This window comes from Sceloporus undulatus, chromosome 2 (genome assembly GCF_019175285.1).
Source record: "Sceloporus undulatus isolate JIND9_A2432 ecotype Alabama chromosome 2, SceUnd_v1.1, whole genome shotgun sequence".
NCBI lineage: Eukaryota > Metazoa > Chordata > Lepidosauria > Squamata > Phrynosomatidae > Sceloporus > Sceloporus undulatus.
Window position 1 is genome coordinate 96,786,083 of NC_056523.1, and position 26,079 is coordinate 96,812,161.

The window sequence follows — 26,079 nt, forward strand, 5'->3', positions numbered from 1 at the left end:
ATTATTATTATTATTATTATTATTATTATTATTATTATTATTATTATTATCCAAACAGCCATTGTGGAGGGCACAAAAAGGGACTGGGTTTTTTTTTCACAGCTGATCTGGCCAGTAAAGGAGTGGATGCAGACCGCTCCAAAGGGGCTGTCTATATACCTCTATAGCCCTATAGCCAAGGGTTTTTTTTAATGAGAGTTCAATGAAGTTATTTTTCAAAAGCGATATAGCAAGAGTGAAACAAGTTAAACAATTTAGGTTTTTTTAATACTTCAAGGGGTATCTTTAATGCATTTTAGCGGGGCTTTTTCAACATTTACATCATTTTGTCAAACCTGTTCCCCCCCCCTCAAAAATATAACAGAAATTAATAGAACAGTAGCAGGGAGGAGAGCAAGAAATATAACCCAGTTACATTCTGGCAGATTAATGACTGGATAGCAAGCTGAAGATGAATAGAGTACAGAAGATAAATGCACTCCATGTAACCAGTTACAGTTTTCAACATTGCAATAATGACAATTGTACTTCTCAAACACTGAAACACTGATTCATTTTATTTGCTAAAGTTTTTAATTCATGTGTTTACTTTCTAACAAACAGATAATGTAGACATTGCACTTGTAAGTGACACAAGCTGATCCCACTCCTGCCCCTGGCCAGAGCAGGTGGTAAGACACCAGTCAGACAATTATTTCCAAGTTGGCTCTGAGGATAAGTTTACATGTCCATTCTTTTATATGATTACAGCATCACCAAGCATTTGCCTTCAGTGTGGATTAACTGTTTCAGTTGCAACACAATAGAAAGTTTCACATTGTGCATAAAGATGCAGGCCTGCATTGACTTCATTCTAACATGTAAGAATAAAGGAGTTGTAAAGTTGCCTCTCCACTGGGTGATTTCGGAAGAGTTTTTGTGGGTTTTTAAAAATATTGGTGTGTTTGGGGTCTTTTGTAGGAGAAAAAAAATCTGCCCAAAATGAGTTTTATGTAAAAAAAAAGGGGGGGGGGTAGTGGAAAATACAATGTTTTGCACAAAAATTATTACTTTTTCAAATAAGAAAATAGATTGTATTTAGTATTGCTGTTATAGATTCATGACCTAGTGTCAGGGATCAGTAACTGCTCCATGATCACCATTTCTAGACAATCAGAGACAGCAGGTGCATTGGGCTAAAGGAGGTCCATTCAACTAGCAATGAGGCTGCAAGGTAGATGGCATTTCCACCTTTCTCCCACCGGTAACAAGGCTGTGGCAATCAGAAGGAGAACACTTGCTGCATGTCCTTGACTCAGCCTTGTCCACTGGCAGGAGTTAGGTGAAAACATCCTCTTCTTTGTGCCCTGATTGGCAGCTAAATGGACCTCCTTGACTGGTGGCTGGCTGTTATAGTGGACTCGGAAGGTTGGGCCAGGAGACATTACGTAGTTACCTCTCCTTAAATAAATAGCTGATCTAGAATAACAGTGAATATTTTTGCAAAAGGTATTTTCACAAAAAGTCACAACATGGCAGTTGACCTTTCTTTGGCAAGATGTTTCGATGTGTTGAAACACCCTTTCTCATCAAGGATGAGAAAACCTGCAAGTATTCTTGGAATCATCAGTAGTGTTCCTTAGGGTTGGTATCACCCAATGTGGTCACTCATGAGGCAGGAGGCAGGACTTATGGAGGTGGAACTTCTGGCACATGACTGCTGGCACACATGGGAGCATGTGGGCATGGCCAGAAATACCCCATACACCCCCAGGGAGCAGCCACAGAGCCCCGGGTGCCTCCGCATGGAGCCTGGGCAGCCCAAAAAGGCCCTGTGATGGGTCCGGGCCACCCGAAAAAGCTCCACACAGGGTCAGAGAGATGGCCTGTTGTCATCCCCCCTTCTTGGGTATCACTCCCTTCTGGGGTATCACCCAGTGCAGCCCACACACCCCAGTGATGCTACTGTGAATCACTAGTATATATCAGATAGAATATTGTTCAATGAAAGTAATTTATACATACTGCTCAGTTCCTTAATGACCTTTATATGAGGTAAACATAGATACAAATGCACATGCACAGTCACCCATGTTTGAGCATGGCATGACTACAGTGATGTTGGATTATGTAGAATCATATACTAACTGATATGATGAAACTGGAAAGACACCCATTACCAAAGAAATTCAATCATAGGTTATATTAAATCATAATACTTACACATAGCTTGGTAGAATCCTCTTTTTTTATTTCCATAGGTATTTATTTACAGATTGAGTATCCCTTATCCTAAATGTTTGGGACTGGAAGCATTTTGGACTGTGGTGAGTTGGATTTTGGAATATTATTCTTAATTATTCTTTATTTATATAGCGCTGTAGATTTGCACAGCACTGTACATAAAAACAATAAATATAAAAGAGCAAACCTGCCTATGGCATACAATCTAAGAAAACCTGTATAGATACATAATGTGATCCCTTGGAGATGAGACCCAGACTTAAACACAAAATTCATTTATGTTTCATATACATCCTATGCATATAGCCCGGAAGTAATTTTATACAATACATTTAATAATTTTGAGTATGAAACAAAATTTGTTTACATTGAACCATTAAAAAGCAAAGGTGTAACTATTTCAGCCACTCATGGGGAAAAATGGATTTTAATGTATTTTAGATTTAAGAATTGCAGATAAGGGATACTGAACCTGTACTACCAAGAAACACAGTGTTTATTATTATTATTATTATTATTATCATTATCATTATCATTATTATCATTGTTATATTGAATATTCCCGTATATCTTGAAAATAACTCAAGAACTTACAAGCAAGCAAAATGGATGATATAAAGTCCCATTCAGGAAAGACTCCCCATTTAATTTAATATCTCTCTCTCTCTCTCTCTAAATATAAATAACAGGAAATGGAATATTTTCAATGAGTGTACAGATTAGCTTAGTCTTTATATACCAAAGCATTTATTTCATGCCCTCTATTCATCTTTAGCTTGCTTTCCAGAGACTCTGTCATTTATCTGCTAGAAACAGGTGTTTTAGCATAAACATATAAATATGCTTGGAGATATCTGTAAGGGAGAAAACATTCTAATTAGCCTGAGTATCAAAGGCATGTGGATTAGTTGTGATGTGGAATTGAAAGCCAATTGAGATTGGAGTAGTACAAAACACCTTTAAAAAAGATGTAGCTGTCATAGCTTCCTCATGTTTCTGGTATTCATGAGTTGGATCCAGATTTTTCCTTCCATGGGTGGAAGGATTCTGTTACAGAAACTGTTTCCGTCTGATCTGGGAGTAAGGGTCAAGGCACATAGCATACCTCATGTAAAAGAGTTCCCCAGACTTCTGTGTAACATTTTTGGGGCTTCTCTGAGGGAGAGGACATAGAAGTCTGTTTCTACCAGCCCAGTTGCATGAATCTAAACCTGAATCCAATCCAAGATCTTTAAAGAACTGAAAGCTCTGAAAGGTTGTTTTTTTTTTGGGGGGGGGGGGAGAATTAGATACAATTAGGGGGTGTTCTCACTGGCTTATACTCCATGTTACAAATCGAATCCAAGGTATAGTGTTCCTATTAGAAACTGAATTAACTCTAGAACAGTTCCAGAGTAACCCACAATCATTCCCACTAAAATCCGAATCGTAAAGCAGATTTTTATTTAATCCGTGTTAATGACGTATAATCTGGGTTAAAAAAATAGAAGGGTCAAACCTACAATTTTTCCTTGATTTGGGATAGGATTCGGAGTATTTAAATAGGAACGTTTCGGCCTTTGAATCGGATCAACTGGATGGGAGGAGCGGAGCGCAATGGACTGGCCTGGGGGTGTTACCCTCCTTGATCTCTTTCTGCATCATCAGTGCCATTTTCTTCCATTCGCATAATAGCCTTTCCTCCGATGGATTGCAACCTCCCCTCTGCTCCTCTTTCATAGACCGATGTGTGAGGAGAGCCATTGAACACCATTTTTAACTATTCTTTTTTTTTCACCTCTGAGCAGCAGATGGGCTTTGGAGGAACTATGGGATGGGTTTTGCAGGACATATCCCCACTTCAAGGCTCTCCAGACAGCCCTGGGAGCAATCTTCCCCAAAGATTCTCTCCCCATGGGGCGGCCAAAGCGAATTTGGGGAACCGAGGCTCTTTCCAGAGGAACTATGGGATGGGTTTTGCAGGACATATCCCCTCTTCATTGCTCTCCTGACAGCCCTGGGAGCAATCTTCCCCAAAGATTCTCTCCCCATGGGGCAGCCAAAGTGAATTTGGGGCTACCAAGGCTCTTTCCAGAGGAATTATGGGATGGTAGTGTTTGTTGTGTTTGTGAGACATTTATCCTCCTCTGCCAGAGAGTGCTGGTGCCATAATAAACTACCATTCCCAGGATTCCCTAGCACTGAGTTACGGCAGTTAATATGGGGAGACACAGAAGAGGACAAATAAGCGCCTCCTGATTGGCTCATTTAAAAAAAACAACCACGAAATTTATAACAAATTAAAAACGGCCAGGTAGTGGGGATGCAGGTACAGGCTACATCGGTGTCCTCTGGTACAAAACAATATTTCTTCTTAACTATCATCACACTCACAAGAGAACATGAGTCGGCAGTATAAGGCACAGCATGAACCAGCTCTTGACCTACATGATACACCTCCCCACCATTCAATCAGGCCATAGCACCATAACTTGGAAAGTAGCTTAACAGTTTAATATCTCACAAAAAGACTGGTTAACTTTTGTTAAATTATTCATAACACAGTAACACCTTGGATATTTCCTTTTTTAAAAAAAAGAAAGAAATAAATTATTGGTAATTTGTAGTTACTTCCCAATCTCTGAAATATATACTGGAACAATGGTTAGAATTTTTACTTGTATGTAGCCTATAAAATCTAAGAAAGAAAGAGGTTCTTCCAACCACTGACTTTGCACCACCAGACATGCATAGAAGTGGTTTCCTGTGTGCCCATAAATAAGGACTGGTGTACCTTAGGTGACTCACACTTTCTCAGCCTCAGAGGAAGGCAATAACAAACCTCCTCTGAATAAATCTTGCCAAGAAAGCCCCATGATACGTTCGCTTTAAAGTTACTGTTAATAATAAAATAATAATAAATTTTTATTTATATACCGCCCTGTGGCGAACCAATCCGGGCGGTTTACAACATTAAAATAACATACAGCATAAAAACAATATATTTCCCTCCCCCCTTAAAAAGTTATTAAACTGCAAATCTAAATTAAAACCACAATAACTAGTTAGAACAACAATAAATTAAACAAAATTATACCAACCGATAAACCACTGCAACTTCAGTTCTAAAGAAAAGAAAAGGGGGCTTTGGAGACATTACTGAGGAGGGGAGAGGTCCTGAAATGTCAGAAATGTCTTGAAGGCACACAATAACAATGAAAACACCACAGCGTATATAGCTCTTCCTTCTTTCCAGCTACTGGGGTTGCATGGCCCAATGAGGAAACTCCTGGGAAAGAGAGAAGACTGGATTTATTACCATAGGGGAAGGCTTGGCACAATCACTAATTGTTTGATAGGGCTATATGCATGTATGTTAACATTTGGGCCAAGCCTTTTTAGGCCACCTTGCAAAATGGATTGTGAAAAAAGTGAGAATAAAGATACCAGGCATAGTATTTTAAAATAATTATCCAGTTTGACCCAACCCACTGTGCAGAGGTAAATATGGTCATCCAGGTCCCCACAATAATGCTTGCAGGCAAAAGGGAGAAAGATTTATATGATCTGAAGAGAAACCAGAGTATGGTGGCAGTGTAATAGTGTTAAAAAGTTTTGGAAACAGATACATAAAAATATAACACACACACTAAAAAAGAATATACCATTGAACCCCGAATTGTTTCTGTTAAACATAACTGATGCAATATCTGATAATTTAGTGCAAGATGAGTTGAGTGTTTTACTATATATGATTACAACTGCCTGAGTGCTATATGCCAAATATTGGAGATCCCCAACCGTTCCAACACCAGAGGAGTGGGGTGTGAAATTGATTGAACTAGCTATATTAGACAGGATTTCTGTGTCAAGAAATTAAAGATCTGTACAGCAATACGATGAAAAGTGGAAAAGTGAATTATGGGAAAATAAGAGTAAGAGATAATGTGATAATAATGGAGATTACAAGACTGCATCTTTGTTTGTTTTTCAACTGCACTTTGTTTCATAGCACTGTTATGTAAATATAATTGAAATGAATAAAAAAACCGCCCGGATTGGTTTGCCATAGGGCAGTATATAAATAAATATTATTATTGTTGTTGTTGTTGTTATTATTATTATTATTATTATTATTAAAAGAAAAATTGAAAAAAAAATAATGCTGGCAGACACTTTAGAGCTTGGGAAAGTTTTGGATCGCAGCTCACAGAATCCCTTTTTGTTCTAAACTCTGGGCTGTTCTTGCCTGCAATACATGAAAAGGTGTGGTGCTCATCCAAGAACCATTCAGTTGATTGTCACATCCAAATCAAACTGAATTAAATAATGATGTGAGGCCATTTCACACTACACAATTGTAGTGCTATGATTCTACTTCAACTGCCATAGTAACATCTTATGGTATCCTGGGAATTGCAGTTGAGGAAGGAGTATTTAGAATTCTTATCCAGAGAGATCCTCTGTTGCCTCAAATTCAATTATAAAGCCCAAGATTCTATAGGATGCTGCCATAGAAATTACAATTGCACCACTATGTTATAACTGTCTAGTGTGAAAGGGCTAATGGTTGGTTTCCTGATTAAATTACAGAATTATTGTTTACATCATTTCCATGCAGTTCTAGGTGACAATCATGTGATCTGCTTCTTTCTGGACATTGCACCTTCCTGCATCTTCCACCACATCATTCATTCAAAATATCTTAAGATGTAGGGTAGGTCTATTCTCATGCAAGTGAGCAACAGCTGAATATGAGATAGGTTTGCATTTCTTCCCTTTAAGAATAGTGACTTCTCTTTTTTGGCAGGCTTAGATTTTTCCAAGTAGCAATATGAAAAGTGTGGTTTTTTGCCCTCAGCAGGTTAAGCATATGGAAAAATGCATCTTGAATCTTAAACTGTTTCCAGCAATATTGAGGAACATGATTAAAATGCAAATAAAGGAGGGCAATGTGGAAGAGAAAGATGCTGTATTTCTTTTTCCGTCATTAGTTTAACCTCAGACAATTGGTCTATTTAAACTATTGCAACATTTTTGAGGGAGTAAAAGCAGATAGGAATGTCAAAATCCAGTCATTACCCCTCCCCTGCCAAAATCCTGACATTTTAATGGGAGAGTGTTGACAGTGTAAAAGATGTTGTATGTCATTTCCACTGCTTGGAAAGGTTACTTTTTGAACTGCAAGTCCCACAATTCCCCAGCCAGCCTATATTTACAGACTCTCTTCCTTTGCAGCCAATGAAAGTTCAGTGGACCCTCACAGTCAATGAGAAAAGGAACCAGGGGCAGGTAGGAATATAAAAAGTTTCCTGCACAAATCCTGCCATTTATCAGGCTTCCCCAAGATATAAGACACCTGTTTTTCATTTTAAAATATTATTTCTATTCCAAATGGCAGGATCTGGTGCCCTACAACAGCCTATTGGTCCTCTAGCTAAGCCTTTTGGGCCATTCCTACTCTTAAGACTGAATTGGCAAAGCAATAAGGGCAGCTAAGGAAGCAACCATTTTGATGTAACCCATGATGTCTCAGAAAAGTGCTGTTGGAGCATTCTGGGGAATCAAAACAGGTACCCATTGCAGAGAGTGGGGCTGCTGCTGGTGGTTGGAGACATTTGGGAGGCAAGGGACACCAGATGGCACTCCTCCACTGTGCCCTTCTCACTTTAAATCATTCTACATTGGATACTCCTGCTCCAAACAGTTGACCTTTCCCTACATGAAAGTAAGGAAACATTCTTTATTTTATCATGCTTAACATCACCTGCTCTTAGTCTAATGGACTTCTTATTTGTTGTTTCACAAGTACAGTGATAGTGAAGCAAAGGTGCTCCATAGACCACCAGGATGGTAGTGCCAGATTTCATTCTCCATGCAATGGAAACATGTTGAAGTTTGAAGCCAGGTGAAACTAGTATCTCGGTGGGAAAATACCTGGGAACCTTATGTACACTGGTTTATTTTGTTTTTGTTTTTATTGAAAGTCGTTTTGAACAGCCCACAACAATCCAGAAATCTTTAAATATGTGATAAATTCACATATGTCAAAATATAATTAACTTCCTAAAGAATGATGGGAGGAAGGAGGTCAAAAGGTGGAAATGTTATTGGAACACATAGCTTGCTTGTTGCTATCTCCTTTATCCTCACAACAGTCCTTTGAGGTAGTGTCTGAAAAACTATCCCTGATAGCAGAAAGCTACGATTATGAACATTTTCAGTGTTCTGTTCCAATTCTACTTTCCTTGATGAATGGCTTCTACTCTCGCCCACGCATTTGCAGACAGATTCAGTACTTGACGGCTTTCCAAACATATGGCAATCTGTAGACAAAATAAATAAGTGAAAGGAAATCCAATTTGGCAAATGCATACTATGCATATTTTAGCTCAGGGCTGTTTGGTAAATATTTATAAGCACTTGAGATATTTGAAATAATACTTCTTTTGAAAACTGGCAATGAAAATCAAGATAAGTTCTACTTGATCTTTCACATACATTGAAAGGCTGCTTACTTGTTTTGTTCTCCTTATTTACTGAATTTTAATTAGGAAACTGGTGGTGAAATGCAGACATTTTTGAAATGGGTTGGACTTCCCATTACTGGAAATTGAATGCTGAATACTGAACACTACAAACTCCAATATTTTGTAGGATAGAGCCATGGAAGTTAAAGTGGTGTGAAACTGCATTATTTCTACAGTGTAGGTGCACCCCATATTTCAAGGGAATCACTTGGCTGGAGTTTGTTAAGTTTTGTATCTGTGGAAAACTACTGAGGCTCTCTTAAGTACTTATTAGAAATGGTAATGTTGATTGCAAAATTGGCAGGTTGGCAGAGGCCACTAGTCCCAGCTTCTGGCAGCCTAGCAGTTCAAAAGCATCCAAATGCAAATGCAAGTAGATAAATAGGTACCACTTTGGTGAGAAGGTAAACAGAATTCTGTGCAATCATGCTGGCCACATGATCACAGAGTAGTTTCTGACAGTGTCTCTTCGGTTTAGTAACAAAGATAAGCACCGTCCCCACCCCCATGGTCTGACACGACTTGACAACCTTGACAACGGAGAATATCTTTACCTTTACCTCAACAATCTCAGCCTCTTATTTAAATAATAACAATTGTGTCACTTTGCAATGACTCTTGTAATAAGCATGTTAGCTTTATTCATCTTGGCTCTAACAGTAGGGTCAATCCCCTGCCAGCAGTTCCAGTAATGGGAACGTGCATTTAGGTAAGAAGCACAATAGGAGTAAACCCTGAGTTCTTGATCAGTACCACCTGGTGGAAAGAAGATGGAAAATCTTCCTCCTCATGCAGCTCTGTACTTACCTTTTTGACTCCATGCCACATTGTGGATTAGGCTTGTCCTTGAATCCAATGAGTTGCATTTGACTGTGGAGTGGACTCAGTGCAGACTTGAAATGAAACAATGCTCCACTCCTAGGCTGATTGATCACTCTATGAACTAGAACTTCTTATCCAGTCCACAAGCAAGTGGAAGGTATCTCAGTGTAAAAAGTGTGTGTCTGTATTTTCCTCATTTGTAATACATGGTGTTTTGGATCTGAGAGGAATAATCTGAACAATTTTGGTTGATACTTAATGTATCATGCTTACCAGAAACTTCTCCTTGTACCATCAACCCTGTAGCATCACCAGGGCCCATGCCATGTGGAGGTTATCACATGAGGCTCAAAAAGTGAAATAGAAGCAGGATAGTAATGTCTGTGGTCAAAATTTATCAGATGTCATGAGTGACCTTTAGCTGCTGCTCCCAAATCAGTCTGTTTCTGGTTCCCTTCATTAGCACGGTCATGGTGAGAATGAGACTCATGTGATAATATCCTGTGACATCACCAATTTGGGCCTCAGAGCCTGGGCTAGTCCTGACTTAGCAACCCTAGAGTCTATGAACAGAAGGTGGCTTATACTGACATTAGGGTTTGATCCAGCAGGGTTCTTCTTATCTAAAAGAAGATACATCATGGTAGCCCCTCACCTAAGAATTACTGGCATCAGTTCACCACAGATTTCTCTCAAGATGAGTAAAAACCAGAAAGGGGCACTTGTGGCTGATGAGATATAACCATTTCTTACCTAAACCAGAGGTGTTTCAGTACCCAACTTCCCACTGCTATATATTTGCCACATCTCAGAACTGAGTAGCTATCTGGCCTTAGACTGTTTCGAATGGCAGCATCTCATGCCATTAACATGTTCTTTTTAAAATGTTATTCTCTTATTAATTAGCTACAATAGCTTGGCTGTTTTCATTGTATACCTTCTTACAATTGTTAAAGTAGCAAGGTTATTTCAGCTCCTTCAGAACAGAGAAAAATGTGTGTGGCTTTGAACAGATGTATCAGCATTAGAGAGTTCATTTAGAACATAATCAGCAGATAATTACAAACTACTCAGCTAAATTGCAATGAATGGCAAGTGCCAGTTGCTTTTTTCAAAACAGCAGAATTAGACATTTGCAATCTCCATGGGGTCAAAAAGGAGCAGGAAATTGCTAATTTGAAAACCTTTATATCTGAATTGTGTAAAATTGATATTGTACATTTAGGAAGAAAATGTTTGGATTATTTGTCCTCGTGGGTTGCCCCTTTAATAAAAAGCACTGGTAATAAAAAACTTCCCTGCTATTCAGCTTTTGGAGTCACATCATTCCTTCCTCCATTTTTATACCTCCTTTCTCCAAATCTAATCCTGTTTTATGGCAGATCAGTGTACAAGTGAAACAGGTAGGGTGATGAAATACAGCCTCACCTGACCTCCTTGCCAGTTGAAAATCAGTTTCTCCACACCCTGTCCTGATGATGGTAGCTTGTTGTCCTGAGTACATGTTACACATCAGGACAATCAAATATTGTGGCAGACTCATTTCTTTAATGGTCATCCATGGTTTCCCATGTTCTACACAATCAAAGATTTTGCAATAACCTATAAAAACAGGCTGATTTTCTTCTGAAATTCTTCAGTGCACTCCATTAGCTAACATGTGTAGTGAAGTGCCTCTTCCTTTCCTGAATTCATATTGGACATCTGGCTTTTTCATTCTATATGCAATAAAAGTCCTTGTTGTTGAATTTTGAGTGTCACTTTGAGACTGTACAGCTGGGTAGCTGAATGCCACCCCTTTTTGCTCTGGATGGAGGCTGCAGCAACCGCATGCTGTGTCCTCCAGATGGAGCAAAAAGAAGCCCCAAAAAGGGGCTTCTTTTGCATCTCGGAAGGGGTGCCATAGGTGCGTGATGCACCATGATGATGCCCCTTCTGCACTGCACCGTTTGAGTGCTGCACCCGGCGTGCATCATCGTGGCATGTGCCGTGTAGTCACACACATGCCAAAATGGCACTTGGGTGGCACAGTAGATTTCGAGCATGTGAACACTCAGCTCTCACTGTGCGTACAGGTTGGCACAAGTGCCAGTCTGTACAGCCCTTTTGTTTGCATGAGAAATTAATGCAATGGTCCTGTGGTTTCGCAATCCTTGGTATGCCCTTGGTGAGATATTGGATTGTGTTCAATCTGTGTGCTATTGCTTTGTTTCCATATTGTTGGCAGGTTTAGCTAGATTCTTTCTCTGTGGTCTAGTCTGAAGCAGCTTTCTTTGTGTGTCATCTGTCCCTGGTGATTTATTTCTCCAAGTGCTCTGAGTGCAGCTTCCATTTCACTTTCTGAAACGGAGGTTCACCTTCTTTTGGTATGCTCTCAGTGTATTGTTTCCATCATCATTCACCCTCATATAGTGCCTTTTTGTCATAGAACATTCCTTTTCTTGGTTTAAATTCTTGGTTTAAATTTAAATAATTTAAATTTAAACCATTCTTGTTTTAAATTTTGCTTTGATTTCTCAAATCTTATGGACAAGGTCTCTTGTCCTTTCTTTTTTGTTATCAGCTTGTTTCTCTACATCTCAACAAGTGGGGATGACAGATTTGAATCACATCATTCTAGGGAGGAGAGACTAATAGCAGAGGGGTGTTTACCATCCCTCCTCAGTTTTGGGTAGATAGACCATTCACCCCCTCTGTCAGCGCTGCCTTTGTGCTTGTGGTGTAACCTATGGCCGCATGGTTTTGTGTTTTTTTAAAAATGAAATTGATAGAAGATTGAATTCATTGGTTTTGCAACTACAGTACTTGCCTCACTGATTGCAAATAATTGCAAAACCAATGAAGTGAATCTTCTATCATTTTTTAAAAAATTAAAGTTGATTGATGTGATTCATTGATTTTGCAACTACTTGCAATCAGTGAGGCAAGTAGATGCAAAACCAATAAATTGAATCTTCTTATATAGTTCCCAGGCCAGGCTGCCCAGGCTGCTACTTATGGCACTGATGACGCACAGATGATTGACATTCATTTTGAAGCAGCACAAACTAGTGGGGATGAAAGTCATGCCAAAAAAGAAGGGATTACAAGGGGATAATTAAAAGATCCACTTTCATAGTGGGAACAATGGACCTTTTGGAACTGATTGACCAACACGGAGTGAAGGCAAATCCCAAACCTGTTTAATGTAAGTGAGAATGAGTCCTTGGTTGCTTAAAGAATGTGTTAAGATGAACAAGCTGTTGGCCTCACAAAATCCAATCAGTCAGTTTTTTGTTCCATTTCTTGATCCTAGGCCAAATTTGCATACAGTTTTTAATTCTGCTCTGTTTCCAATTTTTGTATTACAGTCACCTATCATTAACATAATTCTATTTTGGTGTGTTATCAATTTCCTCCTGAACTCCAGCACAGAATCTTTCAATTTCTTTTTCTTCTACCTCTGTAGTTGGAGCATAAACTTGAATTATGGTTATATTGATGGATTTTCCATGAAGTCATATTGATATGATGCAGTCAGACTTTGTATTATACTCTTTGACTGCTTTTGCTACATCTCTTTTTAAGCTCACTATTAAAGCCAACCCATTTCCTCGTGGATTTTCATTTTCTGAGCAAGCACCATATAATCATCTGATTGAAAATGTCCCATCCTGTCCACTTTAACTGAGTCAACTCAAATATTACAATGTTCATACATTCCATTTCTTGTTTTGCTGTGTCTAGCTTCCCCTTATGCTTCTCACACTCCATATTCCTCTATATATTGTGCAGCTTAAGACTTTCCTTTAACCTCTGAGCATGTCAACAACTGAATGTCCTCACCTTATGTCCAGTTGCATCATTAGGCACAGTGCTACTTGTAGTTGTTCTCTGCTCTACCCCAGAAGCTAGATAGTACCCAGGGAGATATTTACTTTGGCATTCATGGTGATACATTCCAAATTTGTAGCAGTAGTTCATATCTGCCAACATTGCACAGATGAAAATTGAGACACATGTGGCTAAGCCACATCAGAGTGTGGTCGAGATGGCAGAAGTTTTGCTAATGAGGAAAAACACACAAGCTGTGAAAAGCTGCAGCTGGTTGCTTTTTTCTGAGCCTACTGGGAAGATCAAGATTCTACTTCGTCCTCTCCTTCCATGCCCAGCTAGTTAATTGAATTAAAGTATTTTGTATTTTGGACTTTGGACTTTTGCAGCTGGGAAAGAGTACTTTGGGGGATTCAGACTCCAAGAATCAGTATGTTTAGTAGGAATGGAAACTTTGCCAAGCTCTGGTTCTATCAACCTGGTTCAGATATGCTTCCTTGTGATGTTCTCCACTCTATTTGCATCAACAAAAACACATCTACCAATTTACAGCATCCATATCAACTTGTTTCATGGGCTGTTGTCACATATTTTATTTTCAAATGTGATTTAAGAAGCTGAGAGCATGAAAGTAGTGCAGCTTGTTAAGGCTAATCTTGGGTCACATAATAACACTTTGTTCCTTGACATTTTCCTGGACCATAAAGGTGCAATCTCTTGCCCTTTCGTAGTTTACTTTCCCTGTAGACACACTGTCAAATGTAATAAACCACTGGCTAATATTTGTAAAGCAGAAGGCTCTAAGGACCATAACAAGAACAGAGACTTTGGGCTGCTGCATATTGCTGCTAGTCAAATGATACTAACAAGCAGCTCAGCATGGTATTTTGGAATCTTGTGAGTTTATAAATAGAGACATTTCTTAACCTCTGTCAATGTTTTCACACTCTGCTTTCTATGATAATTAATTAAGGACTAGACCAATGTTCAGGGCTGCAGGACTGGCGCTGTGTACTAAGATTGCTATGCCAATATAATATCACTGTTTTGTGACAGTGCCATTGTTTCACAACCTAGAATATCGCACTGGTACAAACATTATGGCTCTCTCCAAGGGGGTTTAATTGTGTTTAAGATGCACCTTTATGGTCCAGGAAAATGCCAAGGAACAAAGTGTTATTATGTGACCCAAGATTAGCCTTAAGTGAGCTAGTGTGGTACAGTGGTTTGAGCTAGTGTGATCAGGGTTTGAATCCCCACTCAGCCATGGAAACCCACTGGGTGACCTTGGATGAGTCACACACTCTCAGACTCAGAACACCCTATGATAAGGTTGCCTTAGGTTTGCCATAAGTCAGAAATGACTTCAAGGGACACAACAGCAACAACAACAAAGAAGAAGCAGGATCATGGAGACAAAGTAGCAAGACTCCATTCTTCACTAACATTATGGTATTTAGGCAACCCTGCTGCTTATAAAACTCAGTCCAGTTCTCAACAAGTACTGGAAGTTCTTCCTCACAGTTGTATGTATCCCATGCTATGAAGCAAATGGTGTTATACATCAGCTTCCATCAGCCCTGGCCAGCACAGTCAATAGTGAGGACACTCCAGTTTATACCTAGTAACATATGGAGGGCCCACATTTTGCTGTAGATACATTTCTAGGAGCACCATGATGAAACCTCTTTCCTCTACTGGAATGGTGTTCAGTGCATAGGAAGGATTCACATCTTTCTGTCCTCTGACATGGCTGCTTTGTCACACATTATTCTGCTCTTCCTGGTGTGTGTGTGTGTGTGTGTGTGTGTGTGTGTGTGTGCCATGCTACATAGAAGTGCATGTGAAGAGGAGTGCCAACTTACCTAAAATGCAACTGCAATGTGATTTCAACATTCTTCCTACTTCTGTGCAGTCATGTACATTTCAGGAACAAAGATGTGAACACCTGGGAAGAGGGGAATCCAGAAAACTAAGGGACAATGTTTTCCTTGTTCTCTTCTCCACATCCAAAATGATACTGGAAAAAATGGATTATGGATTATTATTTTTACAATGGTAAATTAAACAATTAAGTCAAGGTGTTTATTTAATACTACCTCAAAATTATTTCTAAAAATTATATTACAGGAAGAGATTTATGTAAGAAAATATATAGTATCTGATCTCTGCTTGACAGTATGGAGATTTAGAAGAGATGCAAATAATTTTTTTGCTAAATGCTGATGCTTTTTTCTATTTTAGGGGGGTGCTTGGCAAACCTAACAAAATCCTTTACAGTTCCGAACCTTATAGTTCTATTTGTAACAATAAATAAATAAACAGTAAATAAATAAATGGGGAAATTGATTTTGACTTACGATCTGAATGATTTATCTGAAAGCAGCAGCTCTCAGACTCTCCCCAGTCTCTGTTCCTGTGACAGGCAATACTGAAAGATATGAGGTCAGGAAACTGGGGCCTTTAGAGAGAATTTTCTGCGAATGCCAACCCAAACCACCAAAGGAGGGGGATCAGAAGAATTCATCAGGGGAGCTTACCAGTTACTAAGGGATCATCACCACCCCCTTCTTACTTATACTGCCTCCTTGAGTCTCTCCTGTTGGACTACAACCAGCAGGACTAAAGCAGAAGCACCTCTCCTCACATAAGCTGTCATTTCATTATCACACCATCATTATATATCTTAGTTAAATTTGAACAGATGCATCTGACTGATGCTTCAGGGGAGAGTGCCAGGACAAAAACAGCATGAACTGGCAAAACAGAATAGTCAACAGCATTTAGGAATCTTTTTTGTTCTAGCAAACAAACAAACAAACAAACAAACAAACCTCTGGAGTTACCTGTGTGAAATTTGGCTAGTTTAATCCCCTCTAAGATTTATATTGGCTCCAAATGTTTATTCATATGTAGGGAGGTTTGTTTTATTTGGTTTTTCAAAGTCATTGCCACTTTTTAAACCTGATGAACTGGATTCTTAAATCTCAGTTTGGATTCAGGTTCAGGATTGGAAGGGATTGGTTTAATTGAATTCAAATTGGACCCAGATCTGAATTGTTGAATTACAAAATGAAATTATTCATAGCCTGAAAATAAATATGAAGGTAGTTATGAAGTTAGTTATATATCTGTGAGTCTGAGTATTTTGTTGTTGTTTGTAGCCCTTTGTAGCCCATCCCATGATGAGAAAGTAGAGGTACTATGAATGGCAGGTTCCAAAAGATGTAGAGTATTCCAAAACCTTCCAAAAATGAGCCAGTGTGATGTAGTGGTTTGAGTGTTGCACTATGATGCTAGAAAGGGTTTGAATCCCCACTTAGGGGCTGTGCAGACTGCCCCTAAGGGGTGGCCCTCAGCCACCCCTTTTATAGCCAGATCAGGGCCGGGCAACAGCACGGCGTGGGCCTGATCTAGCCTTTGCAAGGTGCGAAGTTCTTCACTTTCCCCTGTGGTTTGTCTCCAGCATCTGATCTTTACAATATCTGATAAACTGGCTTCTTTTTGCACCCTGCAAAGGTCAGATTGGGAGTGCAAAGGGCACGAATCGTTGCAAGGGAAGCAAGGAGATTTCCTCTTAACACAAAGGGAGTCCTCTTAAAGCAAAGTCTGCATTAAGAGAAATCTCCTTGCTTCCCTGCTTCCCTTGCAATGATTGAAGAATGCTAGAGGGAGCCTTGTTTCCATGACGATTAAGGAGCGCTCCCAGCGTTCACACACAGGGGCTGCTTTTCCCTTTCAGCTACTTTTGGAGGACACCTTACCAGTGATGCAGGCAAGTGTGAAAATCTTCACTATCTGATAAACTAAACACTGAGAATCCATTAAATCAATTATGAAAAATGTGAAACTCTAGATGTTTCCCATCACCCATTATCCATCACTACTGGCTAGGACTGATGGAAGTTGTAGTCTAGGAAGTTCTGGAGATTCATGCATTCACCATCCCTGCATTAACTTAATCTGTAGGGAAATCAGCTCTGTTGAACATGATTCATATAGCAGTACCATCTAGAAAAGAGAGGTACGAACTGCAAGAAGGCAGATATACAAACAGCAACAGTTCAGAAGTACAGATGGATGAGAGAGATGGAAAACTGGCAGGGAGGCAGTGAATAGAATGAAATGGCTTATAAAAGGGTGTACTTGATAAACTAGAGCCTCAAACAGAATAAATATTCAAAAGTGGAAGAGCTTGTTATGGCTAACTAATTGACCTATCCCCAATGAATTTAACTCATAAAATAGTGGGCTTCAGCAGTTATATGCACTTCATGAAGAAAGGCTCTCCTTTCCCTGTTCTGAACCTTCTGCCAACCAATATATTTCAGCCTGATTCAGTGATTATGATGGAGCAGGGGAGAACCTTTCATCTATTTATTACTCACTGATGGTGTGCCTGATATTAAAACATATGCTTTCCAGAGACAAAATACGTTTTGGAAGGTTGTGTCATTTGCTGCCATACTTCCCACTTTTTGTTTTTTAAAAGATCCAACTAACATTTCACCATGCAGATGAAAATCTTTTCTCCTCCTTTGCTTCAGTATTTTGAAGATTTTCACTTAATTTGTACTAAAAATACTGATACATTCCATCATCATGAGGATTGGGATAATCAAAACAAGTGTGCCTAGTCCCTCATTCCCTCCTCTCCATATGTCCTTTTATTGTGTTTATTTTTTTAATAAAAACAAAACTTCTCCCTTGTTTTAAAGCAGGCTCAGGTGCTAGGAAGGATCCACCTCCCTTCCAAACAGAAACCAGTTAACGTGAGAATGGAAACGGAGGAAATGTTTCAATAACATTACCCTCTGTAGTAAAGCAGGGGCAGCTGAGGGAGTTGGGAGGGGTGAAGAGGGTCAGGTGGCACAGGAGAAGGAGGAGGAGCCAGAAGAAGAGGTGTGGCCCCAGGGGGTTATAAGTAGTCAGGAGGAGAGGCATGTGGAGTGGCAGTCGGGGAAGGGACAGCCCAGGTAACCCACAGCCCTTGACGAAAGGATATACCTGTTTCCCTTCAAGGGAAACACGGGGTGCAGCAACTGGGGCTGCACGAGGAGGACCAGCTAATAGACCCTAGACTGGAAAGAGACTTTGTTTACTCTGGAGAAGGAGACTGGAGGCAGCAGGAAAGAGGTAGTCTGGGAGGCGAGTGGTGGGACCCGAAGGGCGAGTGTTGAGAACAAGGCCCAAAACTGAAGGAAATAGAGAAGGCTGAGAGGGAGCTGCTGGAGAAGTACCGAAGGGAACGCTGAAGGTTGGCGGCAAGCCACAAGGATCCAGCTGAAGGGGCAGAGGGGCTGTGAGTGGAGACTCCCCAGGGGCCAGGTGGTTGAAAGTTTATGTTTGTGAGAAGAGCTTGGGACTAAGTTGCAAGTTGTGTTGACTGGGCATTATTAAAGTTTCTGTTGCAAGCACCCTTGCCTGTGCAAGTTTGTTACTCACGAGGAGTCAGTTTCCTAAGCTAGAGACCCAGGATGCAGCCAGCCACGCCTGCCCTGCCCACACCCTCCATTACCCTTCATTTTCCAAATCTTGTCCCTTTAATGTTTTCAATTCTTTAAACTCTCTCCAGAGCCTTAGTGATAAAGCAGTAGGCTCCTGTTCTGGGTGGATCACCTCCCTCCCCCATTAAATTTCAACAGGCATTGAAGGTGCACAGTTTCGAAAGAGAGAAGGCGGTTGGCTGGTGGTGGGTGTCACTGAAAGCTTTTTTTTTTTTGCCTGAATTCACAGACTGATTAGTATGAGCATATGTGTGTGTATATTCCCAAGCATAGCAGTATATTGCTTTAGTACTAAGAGTCTAGATTAAAAAATTTAAAACATTGAAAGGAGGCATTTTTGTGGAGAAGAGAGAAAGAGCTGAAATAGGAGCAGGAAGAGAGGAATACATCTGTTCATTTATTTCCCATCCAATCTCCCCATCTCTGTTGCCACTACTACCCCTTTAATTCCTAGTCTGGATGAGGAAGGTCCCAAGAAACAGGATATACTGACAGATCACTGCAAAATGCCAGTCTGGAGGAGTCCTCCATTGTTTTCTGTAAACTAAACATGTCCACAGAGCTTTGTTTCCCTGATAATTTTTTGTTGCCCTTCATCCTTTGTGGATCTGTGAAATACGAACTAGAAGAATTTTGTCAGATCATTAGTCCACTCTCTGCTGTGATTACTCTTTGCTTTTCCCTTTGCTACCATCAATTTCCCCTGCTTTTTAATGGTTTAAGGCAGCCATAAAATGAGGCACAGCACTGTATACTTCTCACTGAAAATCCTCTGCTGTCAGAGGATTGAGCCACTTGGTTTTCTTCTGTCTCTGGTAATCTAGGGATGAACTTTTTTATATATATTCTACCCTACTGTCAGAAAAAATGTTGGTATTTGCTTACTGGCCAAGAGAAGAGTTTCTGAACATTCTTCCTTATGGGAAGAATATTGCAGCAGCATGGGTTTTGTGACATTTTCTTATAGTATTCATACACTGCAAAGAAATCCACATGGCTTTTCTGCATAACATTAAAGCACGTGCAAAAACACTTAAAAATGTTTTTATCTCAGAAGAATCACATACATTTCTGTGCAGATGAATTGTTCCAAAAATATGACATTCAAATACCAGGAAAATACTAGCCAATAATATTTGTTTTCTCCCACATTCAGAAGAAAACTGTCCAAACTTTTCATATTTGCATGTGATAATAGGATAGGAAAAAGAATTTCATCCCTAGCCCAGATTAAAATGTGTATGTTTTTTCCTGTGCATTTTTGTGCACATGGAATTATTTATTTCTCCTAAAATGGGATTCAGTAAGGCTTACAATAAAGACAGAACTAAAACATTGTAGGCCCTTCTATATACACTTTATATGCAATGTGTGCACTGATTACAAGCACATTCCCCCTAATACACACCTTTTATTGAAGAATTTTCCTTAATGTACACATTTTTGTACACATTGATTTTGTTGACCCATTTGATGTTTTTGCATAACAGAATACAAAAACAAAACAACAAAACTGGAGAACAGAAATGAACTGGTTCTCATATTACAAATTAAGAATCAAATGTGAATCAAACAAATTTGCCCCATCTCTAACTATAATCTTGATGCAAAAGTGTGAAAAAATGGCATTCTTGTCCAATGATTCTTATATTCTTGAAATAGCCCATCTTCCTTGAGAACTGTTTGCTTGTCTATAGATGTTCATGTTATTACTTTACCAGGGGCCCTTTCACACTATGCAAATATATCACTACGATTTCAGTTTGATTGCCATGGCTGCATCCTGTAGAATCCTGGGAACTGCAGCTTGAGAAGGGCATTAAGAATGTTCAGCCAGAGGGCTCCTCTGGTTCCTCTGACCAAACTAGAAGTTCCAGGATTCCACATAGCAGTTAAAGTGGAAGCAGAGAGCTATTGTGGTACAGTGGTTTATGTGTTGGACTATGACTCCGGAGACAAGGGTTTGAATTCATGCTTGGTCATGGGAACCCAGTGGATGACCCCAAAATTGGTGCCAATTTTCTCTGTAGGTCTATCTTTGCTCCTTATACACGAAGCATTCTGAAATGAGAGAGGGCTCGTTTTCCGTTTTGGTTTTCAGTACCATTTGGTTTTCAGCTTTTTTTTTAAAAAAAATGGCTGGGCTCTTGTACTTTTAACAACCATAGGACCAGCCTCTGCATGCATTGGACCAGCATCGGCAAATGCATCTGAGGAAGTAGACTAAAGTCTACGAAGGCTCATGCTGCCAATTTCTTTCTTTCAGTTAGTCTCAAAGGTGCTACAAGATCTGTCTAGATATAGGACTGGCAGTAAATGAAGAGTATTTCCAAGCACAGACATACAGTGATGGGCAAAGTTTCGTATACTGGAATTTTGCTTGTCAGACAGCTGACAAATGCACAGCCTAGAGAGGAAAAAAATAGCAATACTTCTTATATATCAGTCCTAGTGGTTTGTGAAAGCAAAGGGTTTGTGAAAGCAAAAGACTGAAAGCAAAGGGTTGAATGCAGAGCTCTTTCAGGGATGGTAATGGAAAGGTAATTCACTATCTTTTGGCATCTTCCTACAGTCCCCAATTTTTCATTTCCCTATAGCTTCAAAAATTTGACTGGCCTTAATTAGCATAGTTTTCAATTTGTTCAGAGTTTAAAATGTCAAATGTATTTCATGTGTCCAATGTGTGAATGTAAAGTTACACATGCGGGGGGGGGGGGGGATCCTTAACATTACCTATGTACTAGGAAGAAGGTCTGGGCTAATAGTGACTGTGCAGGAAGTGGACCTTGGGTTTGCAGTTGATAGGTCAATGGTAATGTCAGCCCAGTGTGCAAATGCTTTGGAAAAGGCAAATTCTATGTTGGTCATCATCAGAAAAAGGATCTTGTTTGTGACTTTTCCAAACATCTGGTTGTTCTGGTTTCCAAATATCTGGTTGTATTAGACAGGACCTTTGTCTGCTCTGGCATGACTCTTTTCATGTTTTGAATAATCCTTGCATGTGTGACTTTGTGCAAGTGCTGCACTACAACAACAAGGGTAAACATTTGTTGCCCTCCAAATTTAAGCAATATATCCAATAGTGAGAGAACATGTGTGTTTTAGTATCCTAACGTCCAGAGAATAACACATTCATCTCACCTGGGTTGCAGCATATTGTGACTATACATAACTGTATCTTGGCTAAATTTTATGTAGCTTTTTAAAAACAAGTTTCTTGATGCAATGTTAAAACATTTGTTTTTCTTTGTTTTATTAGAATGATTATAGGAAGTTATCTATGCAATGCAAGGATTTTGTGGTGGGTGTGCTGGATCTCTGCAGGGACACAGAAGAAGTGGAGGCTATTCTGAATGGAGATGTGACTGTACAGTCATGGTCAGAGCATCATCGCCCAAGTCTAAGCAGAATCAAGTTGGCCATTAAATATGAAGTAAAAAAGGTAAGCATCCCTTAGTTGTTTCTGTGTAGTGGAAAAAGTAAATTAACAAACAGTTATTCGTGACAACCAAATATAGGTTATAGCCATCAAATTACAAAAATAATTAAAACCCTTTAAAACTTCCACAAGTCAATTAGTTCTATAACATATAGAGCAATATGTTTACACTAAAATTATAAAAATATTTCATACACTGTTTGTTTGTTAATTTACTTTCCTTAGTTGTTTCTGTGTAGTGGTTTTTATAAATAACATTATGAAATCATTGCATGCAGTGCAAAACTCACATGTAACAAAACAGGAATGGTCACTGAAAACAATGTCAGTAAAGAGTTACATTTAGGAACTACACCAAGAATACCAGCAGTCAGAGGCCTTAAACTTTGGGATTTGTTTTATTATCTGGCTCAAACATGCATGTTCAAAACCTGAAGCATCAACTCTACTATCACCCAGACATAGAATGACATAGATTCTTTATGTAGAACTGTTTTTATGCCATAAGTATTCATTTGACTGGTTGATTTAAGCCAGGGAAGGCCTTGAGTTAGATTACCTCTGATGTACTTGAGTTTAGTACTTTGTGAGCCTACCAAATTTTAATCAAGATACAGTAAAGAATCTGCTGTTCATCGCACTTAAAATGGAAAAAACCCCTACTGACTTCCAATAAATCAGAACATTTTTATTAAGTATTGTAAGGACAGCTTTCAACAGTGGATATAAATTTGTTCTTTACTGGCACAGACACAGACACACACATCATGCTTAATGTGCTAAATAAAATAACAAATATGCAAGGATGATTCTTGAAGTTTTAATATAATCTAGAGGTATTTTGTAAAATCCCCATACATCATGATTGTGCTTATGACACTATACTGTCTTGTTTGGGCTTTTTAAAAATATCTGGTATACTATCAATAAGAGAGGGACAGAAATACTAATTCATGCCTGCTCATCCCTGGTCCTACAAGGCATGGCTTGAAACAAATATGGGAAAGGCTTGGTCCTCCAGATGTTTTTTGGATTTCTGCTCCCATTATTCTGTTCCACTGTGCATGGAAGTTGCAGCCCAATAATATCTGAATATGCTCTTGGACTGGACATATACATTAAGATTAAGATTAGTTGGTTTCTGTAAAATTGATTTGTCTCTACAAACCAGTGTATCCTTCTTGCTTAGGAGGCTCATCTAAGGCAAAGTTATAATGGAATTTTCTTGGCAAGATTTGTGGGGGGGGGGGAGTTGCCTTTACTTTTCTCTGAGGCTGAGAGAGAGTTAGAATTATTAAAATGTTGACCATATTCTGTTCCCATCTGATCATTCTCAAATTATTTGACCTTCTTTCAGGGTATAAATGCCATATCTCCTTTCATTTTTAATAACAGATACTAATCTACATATTTGACATGCAATATAAACCTTACTTAGGCCCAAAACAGATGGGCAAAAAGCACCACCTTCAAGCCGACCCAGGATTATGATGTTCAGATGGCTGGATCAGGTTGAAATTGCATTGCGGCCACCTAAGGAGGCTAACACCCAGTCACAAAAAGAGTGCAAAAAAAGTGCTCCTTGCCAGCAGTCTGTTGCAGACTGTGGCGGCGGCCAGCCTCAGGACCGCAATGTCTGGTTGCTGTAGTCCTGCACCACTCAGGGCATGTTCACAGCTGGAGTGGCCAAAGGGCACTCCAAACCATCTACCTGCTTGAGGCCATCAGAAAAGATGTTCAGATATTTTAATCCTTGTGAACCTTGTGAATCAAAGTAACCTGAAACACATATATGGGACTTGTGTGTAGATCGGAACTTATTCACTGACTTTTGCACTACTCAAATATTGCCACACAGTTCTCTGCTCAAAAAAAGTATCAAAATATATTTCATAATGTGTATTCTGAACAAAATATAGTTTTAATTGTGCATTTTCACATATATTAAAAAACAACAGTGCAGATGGAGACAGGAAAAATGGATTTATGGGTGAACACATGGAAAATAAATGGATTTGCCAGTCCCTATTCCAAACAGTCCTTTGTGCCTCCACTGCAAGGGAATCTTTTAGCTGTGCTATGATCTATTTATGTAGCAAAATACACTACAGGGAAAAGGTGGGAGGGCCCCTGAGAATATTGAAGTGTTCTCTCTCTCTTTGAAGCCAAGGCTTTCCAAGTAATTTCATGAGCCTGAAATTGGCACATATGCCAAGAAAAAGAGAGAAAAAACAGAGAAAGTAAGACATTGTTGAAATAGGAAAAATACTTTGTTTGGAGGTCAAGCAAGTACGCTTCTTTTCTTTGTTTTATTTTTTTCCTCAAAAACTTAGTTCTCTCATTCTCTCACTCTCTTTTGGAAAAATAGTTGCACAGGACTCCGGTCCACATCAAAACAACAGTGTTAATAAATAATAATAAATAAAATCTTTATTTCTATCCCGCCCTTCCAAGAAGATCAGGGCGGCTTACAACAGTGCAAGTGCACACAAATACAAAGTTAAAAATACATAAACATTAATATACATTTTAAAACAGCAATAAAAGCCCCATTAGCCCGTCCTCATGGCCACGGAAGAGGAGGGAGGCCCACAGGATCTTTATTCGGGGAATGCCTGCTTAAATAGGAAGGTCTTGAGATCCTTCCTAAATTGGGCCAGGGTGGTAGATGAGCGGAGCTCCATGGGCAGCGTGTTCCAAAGGGCTGGGGCAGCTGTGGAAAAGGCCCTTCTTGAGGTAGAAGCTAACCTGGCCCCAGGCACCTTCAGCAATTGCTGCCCAGATGTTCTGAGGGTGCGAGGCGGATTGTACGGGGAGAGGCGGTCCTTTAGGAATCCTGGGCCCAAGCCATTTAGGGCTTTATAGGTAATAACCAACGCCTTATATTGAGCTCGGAAGCGAATGGGCAGCCAGTGTAGATCTTTGAGTACAGGTGTTATGTGGCTGGTCCTGGATACGCCAGTGACCAGCCGGGCTGCCATATTCTGTACAATTTGGAGCTTCCGAGTTTGGTATAAGGGTTGCCCCATGTAGAGTACATTGCAGAAGTCCAATCTCGAAGTTACCAGAGCGTGTACAACAGTTTCTAGGTCCCTCCGGTCCAGGTATGGGCGCAGCTGGCGAATCAGCCGGAGCTGGTAACAAGTGCTCTTGACCGTCGCATTCACCTGAGGAGTCAGATGGAGCGACGAATCAAGAAGCACTCCCAGACTGCGCACGGAGTCCTTCACAGGGAGCGTGACCCCGTTCAGGACAGGTGGAACCACCGCCATTCCTGGACCGGGGGAACCCATCACTAGTACCTCCGTTTTCTCTGGATTAAGTCTGAGTCGGTTTTCCCTCATCCAGTCCATTACTGACTCCAAACAGGCCACGAGAGGAGAGACGCCATCCCCGGTCACTGCATCAGTCGGAGACATAGAGAAAATGATCTGGGTGTCATCAGCGTACTGATAACCCCGCGCCCCATGTCTCCGGATGATCTCTCCCAGCGGTTTCATGTAAATGTTAAATAGCATGGGAGACAGAATGGCTCCTTGAGGGACCCCAGTTTTAAGGGCCCGCTCGCTGGAGCACACGTCTCCCAGCTGCACCATCTGGGACCTCCCAGAGAGGTAGGAACGGAACCACTGGAGCGCAGTGCCCCCAATTCCCACCTCAGCCAGGCGTCCCAGAAGGATACCATGGTCTATGGTATCGAAAGCCGCTGAGATGTCCAAGAGCACCAACAGGGACACGCTTCCCCGGTCAGCGCTCAGACGGAGAT

At 40.0% G+C, this 26,079-nt stretch overlaps 1 protein-coding gene across 1 annotated transcript in view; it reads left to right on the plus strand.

The window, feature by feature from the left end:
• The window catches only part of TRPC7 (transient receptor potential cation channel subfamily C member 7), a 189,794-nt gene that overhangs the window by 57,581 nt on the left and 106,134 nt on the right, over positions 1–26,079 (plus strand). Inside the window, 1 exon segment of the mRNA XM_042452360.1 lies at positions 22,134–22,316. Coding sequence (XP_042308294.1) covers positions 22,134–22,316 — 183 coding nt within the window.